Raw genomic sequence first — 16,106 nt, forward strand, 5'->3', positions numbered from 1 at the left:
AAGGACAACTGCCCCCACCTTAGCTCAAACATATACCCCCAGGGCAGATGTGCTGGCACCAACTATGGAATATATATATATATAGGAATGAGATTTTTTTCTCAAATCAACCACCAGTGAAGCCAGTGGGGTCTCCCAGGGAAAGGGGCAGGCACCTGCCCCTTTGGTGGGTGATGGTCCCTCGAAGTCGGAGCTCTGCTGGGTTGCCCCTCCAGACCAGGCCTACCTACAGCCTTGTCCCCAAGTGCTTTTGGTGATCCTATTCCTCCCTCGGGTACAGATAGCCTCAGAGAATGCAGGCGGGACTTTGGCTAGGGCCCCTCCTCTGCCCACCCTCTGGGCGAGTCAGTGGGCGGGGCAGCACCCACGCCAGGCAGAGCAGGGGGGACAGAGAGCCAGTGGTGGTGGAGCAAGAGGCAGTCACTTCGATGGGCCTGGGCAGAGGGAGCAAGTCTGGGGCCGCCTCCGTCCCTCTGCTGCCTGCCCTCTGGTGTCCCTGCCCCTCCCAGGGCTTGAGGTGAGAGACTCATTCCTGTAGAGCATCAGGGATCATCCCAGTAAAACAGGCATCTTTACCAGGGTCCAGGAAGAGCCGGATCCTCAGCAAAAAGGACCAAGGGGGTTGAGGGAAGGGAAAATAAGAGGGGGAAATAGGTAAATAAAGCCTCTCCACGCACTGGTAGGGACAAGCCAGGGCAGGAAAGAGGGGCAGCTACTTTATTTTGTCCACGTATGTATATTTATGGCGCTCACATGTCAGAAACTTTACACAGTGAATACCGTCAGCCTCTGGCCCCACCCTTCTCCTAATCTCCACGGTCCAAGGGGTGTAGCCCCTCTCGCTCAGAGAGGCCCTGACGCAACGTCCACCCCAGGCTGGTGCAGAACTTGTCCAGCAGGGGAAGCAAGAGTAGCTAGCAAAGGCCTTGGAGGGCCAGGCTGCCCTCACCCACCGCCCGAGACAGGACCCTGCCTCTGGCCCCAGCCAGTGAGGAGGAAGGGGCCCCACCACCCACCGTCGCTCTTCATGCCCACTTGCTGCAGGCGCGGCCCTGGCTCAGGGTGCCCACAGAGTCGAGGGCAGGCTGAGACCACAGTGGCGCTCAGGCCTGGGAGTTGAGGGTTTGGGGCGCCGAGTAGCGCTGGCGGGCATGCTTCTCACAGTACAGCTCATCCCCCACCCAAAAGTGCCCCCGCATCTTCAGGTTCAGCCCGCAGTCCTCGCAGGTGTAGCAGCCGGGGTGGCGGAACCGCCCCTCCTGGATGCGCACAGCCTGGTTCCTGCAGGAAAAAGGTGGGAAACCCATTAACCTGGCGGGTGGGAAACTGGGGCAGCAGGCCTGATGTCCCCCGGAGCCCAAAGGCAGGGCCTAGGAAGATCCCCAAACCTGCCCTCAAGAATCTCACTTCAACAACCCCCACCCCAGGACCCCTAACCCAGAATAAAAATCGTTCCTCCCCCTGCAAATGGCAGGTAAACTCCATCCTGAATCTTCTGAACTGTGATGGAGCAGTGGCTCTCCAAGCATGGTCCCAGCACCAGGACCAGCAGCATCATGTCACCTGGGGACAAGCTGGAAATGCAAATTCTGGGCCGGGGGGGGGCGGTGCTGCTTTTGGAGAAGCACCAAGTCGGAGCCTTTCCTCCTGCCAGCGCAGCCGCGTGGGCAGTGTCCCATTCTGCAGATGGACCGCTGAGGTGGGGGGGGGATTCTGAGAGCGCGCCAGCTGACCCTCCACGCTGCGCATGGAAGAACTTTTTCCAGGGGGCCTTGCAGCGATTTTCCAGAGGATATGGCTGCATTCTAATGCCACCCACTGAGAAAAGTAAATGCACCTCTGGAAAATCCATCCCCTCCCAGTGGAGGTGCAGGGGGGTGTGAGAGCAAGATTTTCCGGAAGGAGCTGCCTCATCTAGAGGCAGATCTCCAGTGGCTGGGGGGTTATTGGAGGGAAATCAAACACAGCAGTGATGGGGAGTGAGGAGCGGGGAAAGAAATCAGGGAGGAGTGGATGCCGCAGGAAAAAGCTGGCTCAGGCCTGCTAAGAGGGCTGACAATCATCCACAGGATGTCTCATGGGTCCACTTTGTCAGTGAGACCCTCCTGGGCCCCGCCTTGGCCCCTGTTCGATGCTGACTGCCCCGGAGGGCACTCTGTCTGTGCCGGCCCCCCACCCGCCTGCCCCGCTGCCAATACTCACGCAATGCTGGTGCTGCACTTCTCACACATGTGGAGCTTGGGTGGCGTGGCCAGGGCCCTGGAGGTGGGCAGGGAGGACTGGGGGCTCAGCGAGCTGGGCAGGACGGCAGGCGTGCCACCTGGGAGGGGCGAGGGCAGACAGCCGCCTCAGAGCCCATCCATCCCAGCTGCATCCAGGCTCCACCTGCCACTGCATGCTCGCTCCAAGGACCCTCACACCCACAGGCGCATTCACGGGTGGGCCTCTGGGCAACGCTGGGCGTGGGGAACAGGGAAGGGAGCAGAGGTGCCGGACGCTTGGCTGAGGCTGGGCAAGGGTAGGAAACACGCTGGAGGCTGTTTGCCGGAACCAGGGCAACAGGCCAGGAGTGTCTGCGTGCCCTGTCTGACACAGCAGGCTGAGCAGACGTTTCCCTTGCTGTGGCCCAGTCATGATAATGGTAATGGTCAGTAATGATAGGTAATAACAGCACCGTGATCCCTTTGTACAGATTCCAAAGGGCTCTTAGGTGCACTATCGCGGGTGAACCTTGGACCGTGCTCAGGTGAAGCACAGATGTTGTGGGGCAGGTGCGGGCCCCCACTTGCAGCCGACTAGGCCACTGAGGCTCCCGTGCTGACGTCCTGTCTGTCTGCACTCTCCTCACCACTGCCTCTCCCAGGCCCCCTCCAGGGGCCCACTGAGGCCCTGGGGTAATGATGGACAAAACTGGCCCCAAACCTTCCACCCCAGCCCCTGCCTCTGTGAGCACCCCCAGGATACAGACATCAGAGTTAGAACCAACCACCAAGTCTGACCGTCCCATCCTCTCGCTCGTGGAGGCCGCTGCCAGGGCGGGGCCCTCCCCATCCCTCCCCCCACCCACAAGGCAGTGGTCCCCGGCCCACCTCCACCACAGGAACTCCTGAAGCAGCGCCCAGTTTCTTCCAAACCAGGCAGCTCCATCAGCCCCAATAAACAGAGCCCCTCACGGACAGACACGGTCCTGACCACCCTTCATCTCCGCTCTTGCTCTCGGCCAGGCCATTGGTGGGCATAGTGAGTGTTGGGCCAGAGCCCGAACCGTCTGCCCTGCTCGCTCCCACAGCTCGGGCACCGCCTGGCATTAACCGGCCCTCCCGGGTGAGGCCACTCCTTCGCCTGGCACTTGGGGTCTCGTATCCAGGACATAACTCCCACAGCCACCCTCCCCACTGCCAGGCCCGCTGTCCTTGCTCCCACAGCCAAAGGCCCTCCAGCTGCCAACCTCCACATTCCACAGCCTCCCCTGCGCCATCTTTCTGCAAGGGCCGCGTCAAATGCTTCTTCCTCCACCTTGGCTCCCTGGGGACCCCACTGACTACCTCTGTCGTTCCCTTGGCACTTTCCCGACTCCAGCCTGAACCTCCGAGGGTACCCTTGGTAGCCCTGCTAGACCGTAAGCTCCTTCGGGACAGGGCCTGTGCTTTGAGTGCCCTTTGGTGTCTGCACTTAAGAAATCCCAGCTCGCACTGGCCAGGGAGCTCAGTTGTCACAGCATCAACCCAATAGGCCAAGGTTGAGGGTTCGCCCCTCGGTCAGGGCAAATACAAGAATCAAACAATGCATGCATAAAAGTGGGACAACAGATCAATGTCTCTCTTTCTGTCTGTCTCGCTCCCTCTTACTCTCAAATCATCACATAAATATATATTTTTTAAACTCGCTCAATAACACATCTGCTCAGGGCCCCTTCCCCAAACTGCCCTGCCCCTCCCCGTCCCACCTCTCTCCTCGGCCTCCAGAGCCTCCTGCAAGAGTCTGAAGGAGCTGGACTGCCGGGGCGCTGCCCGGGCCTCACGGTTTTCCTGCAGCATCTTGAAGACTTCGGAGTCCTCTTCCAGGCGGTGGCTTCCCCGCTCCGAGTCCACACTGCAGGGATAGGAGGCAGCCAGGAGTGAGGGGCCCTTCTGGGTGTCAGGATGACAAGTCTGGGGGCAGGGAATGGGTGTCCTGGGGAGAAGGGACTCTAGCCAGAGGAAGGTCGCCTAGGTTTAGAGAGGCGGGGACCCCCCCAATCCCTCTTCAGGAAGCCACTCTGTCTCCTGTCCCTCCCAGCTCTCCAAGATCCCCCCACCCTCCAGGGCCCACTGGTACCTGCGCCTGGGGCTGGCGGCTCGGGGGCCTGGGGAAGGCGGCAGCACCAGCACAGCCAAGTCGCCAGTGAGGCTGGGGCCAAGGCCAGCCTGTGGGAAGGAGAGGCACCAGGGGAGGAGTTGGCGCGGAGCCTCCGGCCAGCTCACCCAGCTGCCGTCACGGCAGGCTGTTCCCCGGCCCAACACCAGAGGGCTCTCGGGCCTCGCTGACCCGGAGGCCCCCCTCCTCGTCCCCCTCCTCCGGACCATCTCACCAGGCCTGCCTGAGAGCCAGGGCACCAGGGACTGCGTGCGTCCCAGAGGGGAGGGCGGTGGCACGGAGCTTTGGAGCTGTCCCCTGGAAGGGGGCTGGGAGGTGAGGGGGGAGAGCGGAGTGAAGACCAGGGGGAGCGGGGGACGGGTGACAACCAGCTCAGTTCAGACAAAACGCAAATTCCTCTGTTATCACAGGCCATGTGTTTGGAAACATGTTGCATGTTGGGGCCTGGCTCCTCCCGACAGAACAAGCAAAGAAGCCAGCCAACCCTTTTGCTGTGAGGAAAAGGCAACATGAAGGGGAGGAGTGAAGGGGCCACGACCCTCTGAGGGTCAGGGCTGGAGCTGCCCCAAGCACCTCTCTCCCATACACACTGGTCCCCCTCCTAGGAGGGCCAGTGTCTGGGCAGGGCTGGTCCTGCCACCCCCCCCCCCCCGCAGCCTTGGAGAGCCTGGCCCGTAGGCCTGCAGCCCCGCAGCAGTGCCCCGGCCCGTGGGGGCCGGCCATCGTGGCTCCCACGCTCGCCTTCCACCAGCCATTCTGCCTTCCACCCCGTGCTCCTCCGCTGCCTGCCTGGCCTCCTCCCCACCTGCTGCCTCCCTGTCCCATCCCCACCCGAAGGCAGGCCTCAGAGACCCCCAGGGCAGTGCGGGGCTGAGGGCAGGTTTCCTGGGAAGCCGTATTCCCTCCCGTCTTAAAAGTCAAAGTCGAGAACAAACTATGCGGTGAAATGAACAAACTGCATGAGTTCTTCAGCTAAAAGCGAAAACATCGGAGTCTGGGGAAGACAGCCTTAGACCCTCACGGCCTCTCCCTCCACCCTGCATTTCCCTGCTCTCGGGCCTCTGTGGGAAGCACCGTACAGACGCTTCGGGTCAGAAGGGTGACGCCGCTGGTGTGGGAGGCTGGGCTGGGAGTCTGCGACCCAGATCCCCAGTGCCCAGCTGGTGCCGTGAGGCCGACCGAACGATGGTGAGGAAACTTCCTCGGGAATGACGGCCAGTTACTCAAGAACGATGTTCCATCTGACTGTCCCAGACGGGCTGGCACGTGCCCTGGCCAGTGAGGAGGGAGGGCTGAGACCTGGCCCAAGTTCCTTCGAAAGCCAAGTCCTCATGCCAGCCAGACTGAAAGGTGCTGTTCTCACTTCATAGCCGCTCACCAAGGCTTCTGCTTCTCAGGAGGGGCAACCTCTGCTTTCCAGAAGGGCACCATGAGGAAGGGCTGGTGGTGCACTGAGCCTGGGACTCAACGTGGCCTCAGCCCACTCGGGGGCAAGCAGTAAAGTGGCAGCCCCAGCACGAGGGGCGGGAGCACCTCTGCAGCCCCTCTGTCCTCACACAGGGCAGCCCCGTCTCTCTGCACCCTCCTTTCCTCTCAGTCAGATCGGGATGGGACACCTGCCTTCACAGAGCGGGCCTTTCCTCTCCAAGTCCAGAAAACCTGCTCATCTGCCCACCAGGAGCTGCCTGTGGCCAGCACCTCTCGAAATGTGTTCTGGGGGAACATGGGGTGTTATAAGTGAGTGGCAGGGAAGCAGGGAGGAGAAGTTCTGCAGCTGAACACAGTTAGGAAATTAACAGCATTAAATTAGGGCCTGGAAGTTGCAGGAGTGCACAGCGACTCGCACGAGGAGCTGGGGGGCCTCGTGGCCCCCACGCCCGCGGACCCGTTTTGCTGTGGACCTGAACACAAACCTGGCTGGGGCGGGAATTTCTCTGGTTTCCCACCGCGGCATCCCCAGAGCCCAGAAGAGCGCCCGACACCGAGCAGCGGCCTGGGAAGTATGTGTCGAGGGAATGACCAGCGGCTTCAGGGCAAAGCATGGGCCTCAGAGAGCATTAGGTCTGGGTCTGAGGTGCAGAGAGAGAAAGGGGCTCATCTGAGGTGACGTAGCAGGGGTGGGACTCACCTTCTCCTGCTACCTCTCCCTGCCACCCAGCCCATGGCTCCCCATTTTTTTTAATTTATTTATTGCTTTTTAGGGAGAGAGAGTGAGAGAGGCATCAATTTCTTGTTTTACTTCCTGATGCCTTCATTGGTTGCTTCTTATATATGCCATGATCAGGGATCGAACCCACAACCTTGGCATATCGGGACGATGCTCTAACCAACTGGGTAACCAATGCTACCCAGCCAGGGCCAAGGGCTCCTCTTTACCACCAACTGGGGGGGGTCCTCAAAAATACCGTGCATCCGCTCCCTCAGGGCTGCGTAAGACAGCTTGGTGCCCCCACACCCCTCCTCCGATTCAGTCCGTCTAGGCTGGAGCCTGAGAATTCGCATTTCTAACAAGTTCCAAGGTACTGCTGCTGGTCTGAGAGCCACTCCCTACACTACCCGATTGTTCCCTTTGCCTGGGTTGGGGACACCATGAGGAAGGGGCCGGGAGGCCCTAGGACAAGCTTTACCACCGCTTTCCCCTGCCCCCGACCATCAGCTACTACTTCCAGACGGCGCCAGCAAAACTCCCAACAAGCCTTCTCAGGCCACCCCAGTCCACGCTCATCTCTCCCCTCCCAGAAGGCCTCCTGCTTTTATAATTAAGACCATACTATTTAGTGCTTAATTGACCCAAAACTGTTTGGCGTGTTTGTCTTATCTCCACAGCTACATTCAAAACTATTTGAAGAAAGGGGTCTCATGGAGCACATCTCCACGCCCGCCCATGTGTCTGGCGGGCCACTGGGCAGGCCCAGCGTGGGTCCCTAGGGAGCCCGGAGTGCGTGGCCCCCAGAGGACCCCGCCCCTTCCTTCTCCGAAGCACCCAGTTTCTAGTGCCCTCCCCTCGCCGTCCCCAAAGGCTCTGCTTTCAGGAATGCGGAATCAACTGGAGTGAGGTTTCTAGCAGCTGGGCCTCATCACCTTCACCCCAAAGGCTGGACATGCCCCCCAACCTTGCCCCAAGCAGCTGTGGCCCAGAACTGTCGGCTGCCTCAGCCCCTCACCTCACCACCCACCCCGGCCCCCGGAGAGGACAAACACCACCAAGGGGGGCTGAGCTGTCCCCAGTGGACATGGGACGGGGGGCAGGGGCACCCCGGGGAGGGAGGCGGGTGGGGCTGGCAGAGAGTGGGCCAAGTGCCACTTGAGGCAGAACCACAGCCCTGCTCCCCCGGGCTGGGCCAGGGGAAAGAGAGGGGGTGAGGCGGTGGAGCTGGGGCAGGCACAGGGCTGGAGCGGGGAGGAATGCGCTCAAGGGGTGCAGCCAGAGCCAAAGGGAGCCATCCCAACAACAGCAGCAAAACTATGTCAGCCCCGGCCCAGGAGAAACACTCAGGAAGGGGAGAGGCGGCAGGAAGCAGGGAGGCTGCGGCAAGTGGGAGAGAGGAGGTGGGGGCGGAAGGCCACCTGGGACAGGCGGGCAGGGCCCCGCAGCCAAGGCGACCCGCCAGCAGACGGGATGGCCGCCTGGCTCAAGAAAGGGGAGCAGCTGCTGCTAGGAGACAGAAGCCAGGCTGCCCTGGTGATATGAGCCACCTGCAGCCCCACAGGCACCACTGACACCAGTGGCTGGGGGAGGCTCTCTCCTCCCCCCAGGACCCTCACCTGTCGGCTTCCGGGGTGGCCCCCATGGGACAGGTGGTCAGTGAGTCCCGGGCTGTACGCCAGGCTCTGGAAACTGAATGGGGAAAATGCATCACATGTGAGTGAGCCAGGCACCCCCTCCAGACTGCTCAGGAAACAGAAAGTGCCCCCAGGGTCCCCTGAACACAGCTGCTGAGGCTTTGAGAGGCCCGACCTGGGCCTAGCAGCTCACCTTCGGCTGATGGCTGCTTCTCCAGCGAGGGCAGGTGGGCTGGCAGAGGGCTGGTTGCAGAAGGGGCTGCATGGCCGGGGGCTGGGGGAGGCTGGGCTGGAGCAGGAGGACCGGAAGGAGGACAGGCTGTCAGTGTGCGTCCTCACTGAGCCCTGCGGAGACAAGGGTGTGAGGAGTGCTCTGCCAGTCTCCTGGGCCCTGGCCCTCAGGCCTCCCCCGCCCTTTGGGCACTGGGTCCCAGCTGGAGGCACCGTCCCACCTGAAAACGGGTTGCCAGCACCTCCATGGAGCTCTCCCCGTTGGTCTGCCCAGGAGAGGCAGCCCGGGACCTGGGGAGAGAACAGAGGAGGCACAGGTCACAGGGACCCTGGTAGGGGCTGGAGATTTCAGCCATCCCCACACCAGGTTCTCAAGACTGGTGTGAACCTGTGCAAGTGAAATGTCTAAAGCATTCAGGCAGGGGGTTGCCAACTTTTAACTTGGCCAAATGCAAAACTAACAACGATCACCAAGAGCCACCATTATTTCTTAAAAGAAAGAACAGTTCATCACCAAAAAGTAGAAAGGATATAATTTCCGCAAAAAGTTCTGTAAATTCAATGTTATTTAATAACTCCTCACACTTTCCCCTCCTACTTTTTTGTTGTTTTTCGAATTTTATCCAGACTTTGTCGCTGGTCTGCGTCAGTCTGTAGATGGATCTGGGGGGAGATTACTGATCTCACTAAGTAGTCCTTTATCTTTCACTCACGAGAAACTAAAGCCCAGAGAGCGAAAGTGAGTGGCCCAAAGTCCTACAGCCCTTCAGTGGCTGGGCCAGCTGCTCACTGTCCCCAGCCAGAGGCCCAGCCCCTGCCCCTACCAGCTCCACCACTATGGCCAGAATGCCTCTGAGAGAATCACTCTGGTCCCTTCCACAGGCTTCTCCCCACAGAACAAAGGTGGAGCCGTCCCCTTCCTCCACCCGGCAGGCAGCCTCAGGACCTAGGGACCCACTCCCAGACAACCACCAAGGCAGTCAGCAAGAGGCGCCCCCTCCCCCCCAGCTCCCCAGGGACCCTCCTCCAAAACCCCTCCCAGAAGAGCCCAGCTGCAGCCTCAAAGAGCCCCTGCGGGCCGAGAGCTGGCAGAGGAAGCACGCGCCTGCCGTGACCGATCGCGCCACACCATTCCTGGATGTCTGACCACTTCTTCCGAGGTCAGCAGGAGCCACAGCCACCACACACCCGCCAGCCTTGCCTCTCTGGGGAGGGTGTGGGGTCCGAGTGAGGGGCTGGGCTGCGGCTCAGGGAGCGTGGCTTCCTGCCACAGGGCTCTGAGTGCCTAAAAGGCCGTGGAGGTGGGGAGGGTGTCCTTTAGAGGGTATCGCAGGGGGGGAGGCTGGGCAAAAGAAAGAAGAGACAGCATGACCTGCCCAATGTGGAGCTGGAGGCCCGGGGGTGCTCCCAGGTCCACCCCCTGAGGGGCTGTCCCTCTAAGAGGGACCGGAGAGGAAGTGATGGTGTCAGCAGCTCCCTGCCCCACCCCCGCCCCACTCAGCAGCCTCTTGTAGATTTTGGTCCCCTTCCCAGATGCCATGAGGTACTCCCCACCCTCCTCCTCTAGGTCCCATTCCTGAAAACACTCTTGAGCCACAGCGCAGGAAGGAGTCCCAAGAAGGGGCTGGGGCCACCAAAGCATCATGGGAGGCAGCAGGCCCAGGGGAGGGCCCGGCCACGGGGGCTGGCAGGGAGGCGGGACCGACAGGTTCAAGGGCTCCCCTGGCTGGGGGAATCTCCCAGCATTCCTGTCCTGTGACTCACCAAGATGCCCCACCCTGGGGAGTCTCCTGTCTCCCGGCCCCCCAGTCCAGGTCTCCAGGCTGCAAACCCCACTAGCCCCAAATCAGCCTTCACCAGCAGGGCCCAGAAAGACGACGGAGGGAAGAACAGAGGGGCTCTCTGGGGATTGAGCCCCCAAACTCTTCACCTCCCCCCACCAAGCCCCTGTCTGAATAAAGGTCATGCCCTCTTGGAGGCAGGAGCCCTAAAGACCCAGCCCAAGGCACACCTTTCCCCTCTTCAACCCACTCCATGCCCACGCCCTGTGCCCCACACTTGGGAACCAGTCAAACCCGGGCATCCAGGTGGCTGATGCCAGCCCGCCCTGCCTGTGGCTACACGCCCAGCCAGTCACGGGGACACCCTCAGCCCACCCTGCTGCAGGCTGGGAGCCCCCGGGGAGAGGGCGGCCAGTGCAGTGGGCAGGCAGAGGGGGGAAGTGTTCGGGCTGGCCCAGCGGAGCGGAGGGCTTACCGGTCCAGCCGCAGCCGCAGGGGTGAGGGGCTCTGGCGGATCTTGCTCTGGGCCTCCACGTGAAGCATGCCCTGTGCGTTCTCCCCATTGATGGCCAGGATAACGTCGCCGGGCCTGAGGTCAGCGGCCTCGGCCTTGCCCCGCTCCGTCACCTGTCAGACAAGGAGCAGGCGGTCTCAGTGCCCCTGCTCAGATGGCAGCACCGCTCAGGCAGGGAGGAGGAGAGGGGGTGTCCCTCTGTCCTGCCCAGAAACACAAAAGCTGGTTCGCACCAGGCTGCCTTGTGTTCCCCTTTAATATCAGCCTCCCTGCCCTTTGGCATCTGCCCCCCACAACCAGCTGAGGCCCTTCAAACCAGCCGAATGGCAGCCCGGCCCTCCCTGCCCAACACTGGCATTCTAAAGGGGGCCCCCAAGGACCATATGATGACAGATTTCAGGAACTGTGCTTGGAAATACTTTTGGGTAGAGAGTCAATGGCACCTCACTGGTGGCCGTCAGCAGGGCCTGGGCCAGGAGCAAGCCACTGAGAGCTGGGGGCTCCTGTTCTCAGAGCCACCCCAAACGAATGCCAGCAGGTGTGGGGGTGGCCACCAGCGGGCCCCTTTCTTGGCCCTTTCACTGCCTAGAAGCCTGTTTCTACCTGGTAACTACATCCCATGGCAATGGAGCCCTAGCCCTCCGGGGGCCAACACTCCCAGGAAGCAGACCTCTGGTCCCGGAGCAGAAAGACGGTGTCTGCAGGGGCCAGGTAAACAGAGCAGACCCTAACTCTGGGGCACCTCCCCATCTCCCGGGACTGATCCTTACCTTGGTCACCATGATGGGCATGTGGAAATCCCTGCCCCCGGTGATACGGAAGCCCCAGGGCGCCGGCCCCACCACATCCACAGTCAGCGCCATGCCTGGGGAAGGGTGGGCGGAGAGGACGGTGTCGGTGCAGGACAGAGGGAAAAGGGGGGAAGGGGGACCACAGGTCAGAGCAGCCATGAGGGGCTGGGGGTGGAGGCAGAGGAGGCGACTGACCGCTTCCCTCCCTCACCCCAGTTTTACTTCTCCCACCCCGGGAGCCAGGACTCTGCTGCGTCCAGCACAGCGGCTACCTGGAGATGGCTGTCAGACAGGGCCAGAGAGGGGTTCGCTGGGCACAGCGGGCAGCGGCCTGTGGGTGGCAGGAGGTGTCAGCATTTCCTCCTCCCCCTCCTCCACCACCAGGGCTGAGTCCCACACTAGAGCTTGCTTCCTGTCCCCAAAACCAACGACACACACGGCACTTCCTCCTGCTCTGGGGGAGGGCGGTGCTGTGGGAACAGTGACAGCAAGGAAGCGGGCGGTGCCACCCACGGGCCAAGGTGAGGCCAGGGTCTTCAGAGGGGCCTCCTGCGGCCCGCCCAGCCCCTGGCCACACGGTCCAGCTAGGCGAGCCTGGCTTCCCATCTCCACTGGGGGCCTGATGCCCTCTGCACAGCCCGAAAGAGGGGTAAACTCATCTGCCGAGTTGGGCACACCCACACCCTGGCGCTGGCCAGCAGAGTGAGCTGACTGATGCTGCCTGTGAGCTAGGTCCACAGGCCCCCCATCCGCTGTCCCCTCCACCGGGCAAGGGAGTGCCCTTGCAGACCCAGACCTTGTAGGATTTCCGGAGCCTCTAAGTCTGGAGTCAGGAGCCAACCCAGAAAGAAAGCTGCAGTGCCAGATTGGGGCACCACCCTGCCCTGCACGGCCCTGGAGCTGCCCCTGGGGAGGCCAGCGACGGCAAGTGAGGCCCAAATCCATCCAAGGGACACCAGGGCCACCTCCCCGAGTTAATGAGCCTGTGGAGTGCGCGCCCAGGACAGCAGGGCTGTCTGCCCTCTTCCTGGCCCCGTGGCTTCCCCTTTGCCCAGGCCTGGCCTCTGTCCCTCCCTAGGCACCCAGGCCGGTGCAGGCCGCTCACTCGCCTTGATTCCCGGACCTTTGAGCCGGCCAGTGGACTAAGCGCCGGGTGCAGCCAAGACGTGCCCAGCCCGTCCACCCCGCTCTCCCAGTTCCGATGCCCTCTGCGCTCCCAGACCAAAGTACCCGCGGGCCCGGGGTTGGAGGAGGAGCGCCCAGGACGAGGAAGCCCGAGCGCCGGGGATCGCCATCCTCTAGGCGAGGCTGCGGAGTGGGGCTGGGGGCGCAGGAAGGGCCGGGCCGGGGCCCCGAGGGTCGCCCCGGGGGGAGGGGGCGGGGCGCGGGTGAGGAGGCGCGGGTGCGAGCAGGGGGCCGCGGGCCGCGCGGACAGTTCGCAGGTGGATGAGCTCACCTGGCCCCCGCTCACCTGTGTGGCTGGGCGGCCGCGTCCAAGAGGCAAGGGAGGGAGGACGAGGAGACGCCGCAGCTGTTGCTGCAGCCGCCACTGCCGCAGCCTGCCCGACTCTGGGGAGAGCCTCCCGGGGCTCCGGGACCTGCCTCCGCCCATGTGATCCCGGGGCCGCCCCTGCCGCCGCCCCGGCACGGGAAGCCGCCGCCTCCGCGCAGCCCAGCCCCGGCGCTGTCGTCTGGTCCTCTCCCCCAGCGGGGGGCGGGGGTGACGAATCTCCCTAAAGTACCCTAGAAGCTGCGGCCGCTCTCCTCGAGGTACTCCGTCCTCCTGGCTGACCCTCGAGTGCAGGGCCGGCGTTCTGGTAGCGGTGACCAGCCCTACTTCCCAGCCGGCTGAGCCTTCCCTGGCCGGCTGCCCCGCCCCCCTTCCAAGGAGCCCTCCAGCAGCCCCAGAGCGCCGGGGCTGGGGAAGGCTGGCCTGGCCTGCGGTCCACCCGGCCGGTCTGTCCGCTGCAGGCTCCCACGCCGGCGCAGAGGCAGCCGGACACACTCGCATCCCAAACTAGGGCCGTCGCGCCGCCTTCCCGAGGTCCGTGCGCTGCAGCGGCGCAGAGGGATGCGGGCGAGCCCGCTCCACTCAGGGGGACTGGCCAGGTGCAGGAGGAGATGGAGACTCCGGATGGAGGTCACCAGCCCCTCCTGGGCTATACATGTCCCTCCCTCTTCTGGGCTGAGCCCTTTTCCGTTCTTGGCCGCTGTGGCTCTCTCTTGTTGTCCTGCCTGGAGTTGGCCAGCTGCAGCAGCCCCCACTGGCCCTCGCCGGCCAGGCCCAGCCACCTGGAGCCCCGGCTCAGGAGACCAGGGGAGGAGAGCCAAGGAGAGGCCCCAGACACCAGCTCAGAACCATCTGGCAAATGGTTCCCCGGAGTCAAGCGTAGCAACCCCCCCCCCCCCCCCCCCCCCCCGGGACCTTAGGGCCCACCGCAGCTGGCTCAGTCTGCCACTGGTCTCCACTTTGCACTGACAGGCTGGTCTGTTTTCAGGAGGCCACCTGTGGGCATGGCTGCGACTTGCCCGCGGCAGGTAGTCATTGCCTCCCAGCCGCCTTTGCAAGCAGTGCCCTCAGCACCAGCCCCACACCCGTCTCCTTCCTGCACACTCCGCCCAACCTGCCTGCAGCCCTCGACCTCCCCTGTCCCTAGAGTCCCACAGCCTGTCCCTCGTGAGCATAAGCCGCTCTCCCACTAACTGGTCCCAGCCTCGTGGTGTGGCTGCTTGACCTGGTGCACCTGTCCTAACCCCCACCCAGGCTGGAAGCCCTGAGGGAGCAGAAAGCTAAAGAGGGGCCAGATCTGCCTCTGCTGGCTGTGTGACCCTGGGCAACTTCCTCAGCTCCTCTGGGCCTCCGTTGCCCCACTGCACAGTGGGGACGGCGCACAGCTGCACAGATTGCCCTCCCGTGTACGACTGCCTACACACAGTTTCCTCGGAGGGCCGGCGGGGTGTTTGTCTGGGTACTGGCTCAGCCCCCGGAGCCTGGCACCTCGGTCCTCCCCATCCCCAGTGGAGCAGGTGCTAGAGAGCTGCCGAATGAATGAATGTTGCTTTAATGGCTGAATGGATTCATCTTCCCCCTCCCCCAGTCTGTGTTATACATTTGGTGCTCTGGATTTTGCCTCGGGTGGTCTCTCGAAGAAGCATCTGCAGGATTTCTGCTCCATGGGCTCTGCATTCACAAAACACAGGACACGAACAAAGGTGGCAGGACCTGACCCCTGGAGACAGGAGGGAGCATGTTCCGCTCCAAGCCACTCTGAGCCTCAGGCCACCCAACCCCACAACGGGAACAGTAGCCCTAGTGGCCTAAGGTCCTTTCTGGCTCTGACTCCTCAGGTCCCCCTCCCTCCTGAGCCTCCTCCCCCACCTTGCTCAGTCAAGACACCGAAGTGGTCATCACACACCAGCACCCTGGTGGCAGGCAGCCCAGAGGCCTAGGGGTGGTTTGCTGCCAAGGTTTCGGGTCCCCATCAAAGAGACGGTTTGGGTTTGGTTTCTGCCCCAGGGAAAGACAGGCCCAACCCTGATACCTTACTTGAGGGCATTGGGGAAGGCAAAGAAGCCAGGGCAGGGGTCAGGGAAAAGCCAGCGGGGTCCCCCAAAGCGGTCATTTTTACAAGAGGGGATGGACCTGCCCACTGAGAAGCAGACCGCGGGGAGGACTTCTGCACAGGACCGCAGCAGGGCACCCAGGTCTTGTTCTTCCAGCTGCCGTTTAACCACCCCTGGGGCTTGGTCCCACCCAGGCTCAAGGATCCAGCCGGGGCTTGGCCACCACCACCCTGTCACTCACAGGCCTCACCAGCCTGCCTGGACTCTCTTGGGCCCCAGTGCCTCTTCCCGCCCACCTGGAAGACAGCATTATCAGAAAGAATGTGAAAGAGGCCCAGCCCGGGGCCACCCCATGGAAGACCTTGACCTCGTACACAACCTTCCTTCTTCGGAGGCCTCTGGACAAGGAATGCAGACAGGTGGCAACAGTGTTGGACCTGAGCTCAGCATTTCTAACAACGTGACTAGACCGCTGGACGTCTCTGCCTTCCCTGGTCCACTTCCCTGTGAGGCAGAGTCCGGCCTGCCCGCCGGGCTGCTCACAGCGGACAGCGGTGTGTGTGCAGCGCCTCGGGCCGCTCATTCCCCGCCACTGTCACCCTGAGGGAACCACCAAGGCCCGGGACTCTGAAATCTTGGGTGAGGAGTCCCTTTGGCTGGCTGTGGCCCACCACTCCCAGCTTCCCACAGTCGATTGCTCAAAACCCCGAGCTGAAAGGAGAAAGTAAACAAACACAGCACTTCGGGGTGGAATGGGGCACCCAGAAGGAAAACATTAGCAGCAGAGCAGTTAGACATGTCACCCAGTCCAGCCACCCCACGGAGGCTCCAGAATCAAAACAGCCTGCACACAAGGCCACATTCAGGGCCCATCTCTGGTTTCTCCCCACAATCAGGCCTCGCCCTGGTCCCTGTGACGTCAGTAATCACGCCCTCTCTCTGGGCTGCTTCTCAGACAGTCACCTAACACTGGGGCTGCCCAAGGCTGCCTGAGGCCTGAGGCCTGCCATCTTTAGAGATAATAACGCTGCTTTTCTATCTTCCCCTTACACACACACACTAATTCTCACATCCCATGTGACTCCC

The 16,106-nt window shown here is 62.3% G+C and overlaps 1 protein-coding gene across 4 annotated transcripts; it reads right to left on the reverse strand.

Annotated features, from left to right (window-relative positions):
- Positions 1-655: 655 nt before the first annotated feature.
- On the reverse strand, positions 656-13,251 carry PDLIM2 (PDZ and LIM domain 2). 4 transcript variants are annotated; one of them, XM_037152756.2, is made up of 11 exons: positions 12,928-13,251; positions 11,729-11,787; positions 11,436-11,530; positions 10,627-10,778; positions 8,592-8,661; positions 8,333-8,484; positions 8,122-8,194; positions 4,318-4,406; positions 3,947-4,092; positions 2,203-2,320; positions 656-1,281 (listed from the first exon to the last, which is right to left on the reverse strand). In XM_037152756.2, the coding sequence occupies exons 3-11, from the start codon at positions 11,526-11,528 to the stop codon at positions 1,104-1,106; spliced, it is 1,071 nt and encodes a 356-aa protein (XP_037008651.2). In that variant the 5' UTR covers positions 11,529-11,530; positions 11,729-11,787; positions 12,928-13,251; the 3' UTR covers positions 656-1,103. The 4 variants fall into 4 exon arrangements, with proteins under 4 accessions (XP_037008651.2, XP_037008650.2, XP_037008652.2 ...); XM_037152755.2 differs by having other exon boundaries at positions 11,729-11,926; XM_037152757.2 differs by lacking the exon at positions 11,729-11,787.
- Positions 13,252-16,106: the final 2,855 nt, after the last annotated feature.

The sequence above is a fragment of the Artibeus jamaicensis genome, unplaced genomic scaffold (genome assembly GCF_021234435.1).
Source record: "Artibeus jamaicensis isolate MK-2021 breed Jamaican fruit bat unplaced genomic scaffold, CSHL_Jam_final contig_477, whole genome shotgun sequence".
Lineage (NCBI taxonomy): Eukaryota > Metazoa > Chordata > Mammalia > Chiroptera > Phyllostomidae > Artibeus > Artibeus jamaicensis.

What these genes read in the sequence shown, in the direction of transcription:
- PDLIM2 (XM_037152757.2), bottom strand. Translation starts at nt 11,528, where the DNA reads ATGGCGCTGACTGTGGATGTGGTGGGGCCGGCGCCCTGGGGCTTCCGT. An exon ending in TGCCCATCATGGTGACCAAG is followed by an intron (nt 10,779 to 11,435) that starts GTAAGGATCAGT and finishes CTTGTCTGACAG; the next exon opens with GTGACGGAGCGGGGCAAGGC. An exon ending in AAGTGCAGCACCAGCATTGC is followed by an intron (nt 1,282 to 2,202) that starts GTGAGTATTGGC and finishes TTTTTCCTGCAG; the next exon opens with GAACCAGGCTGTGCGCATCC.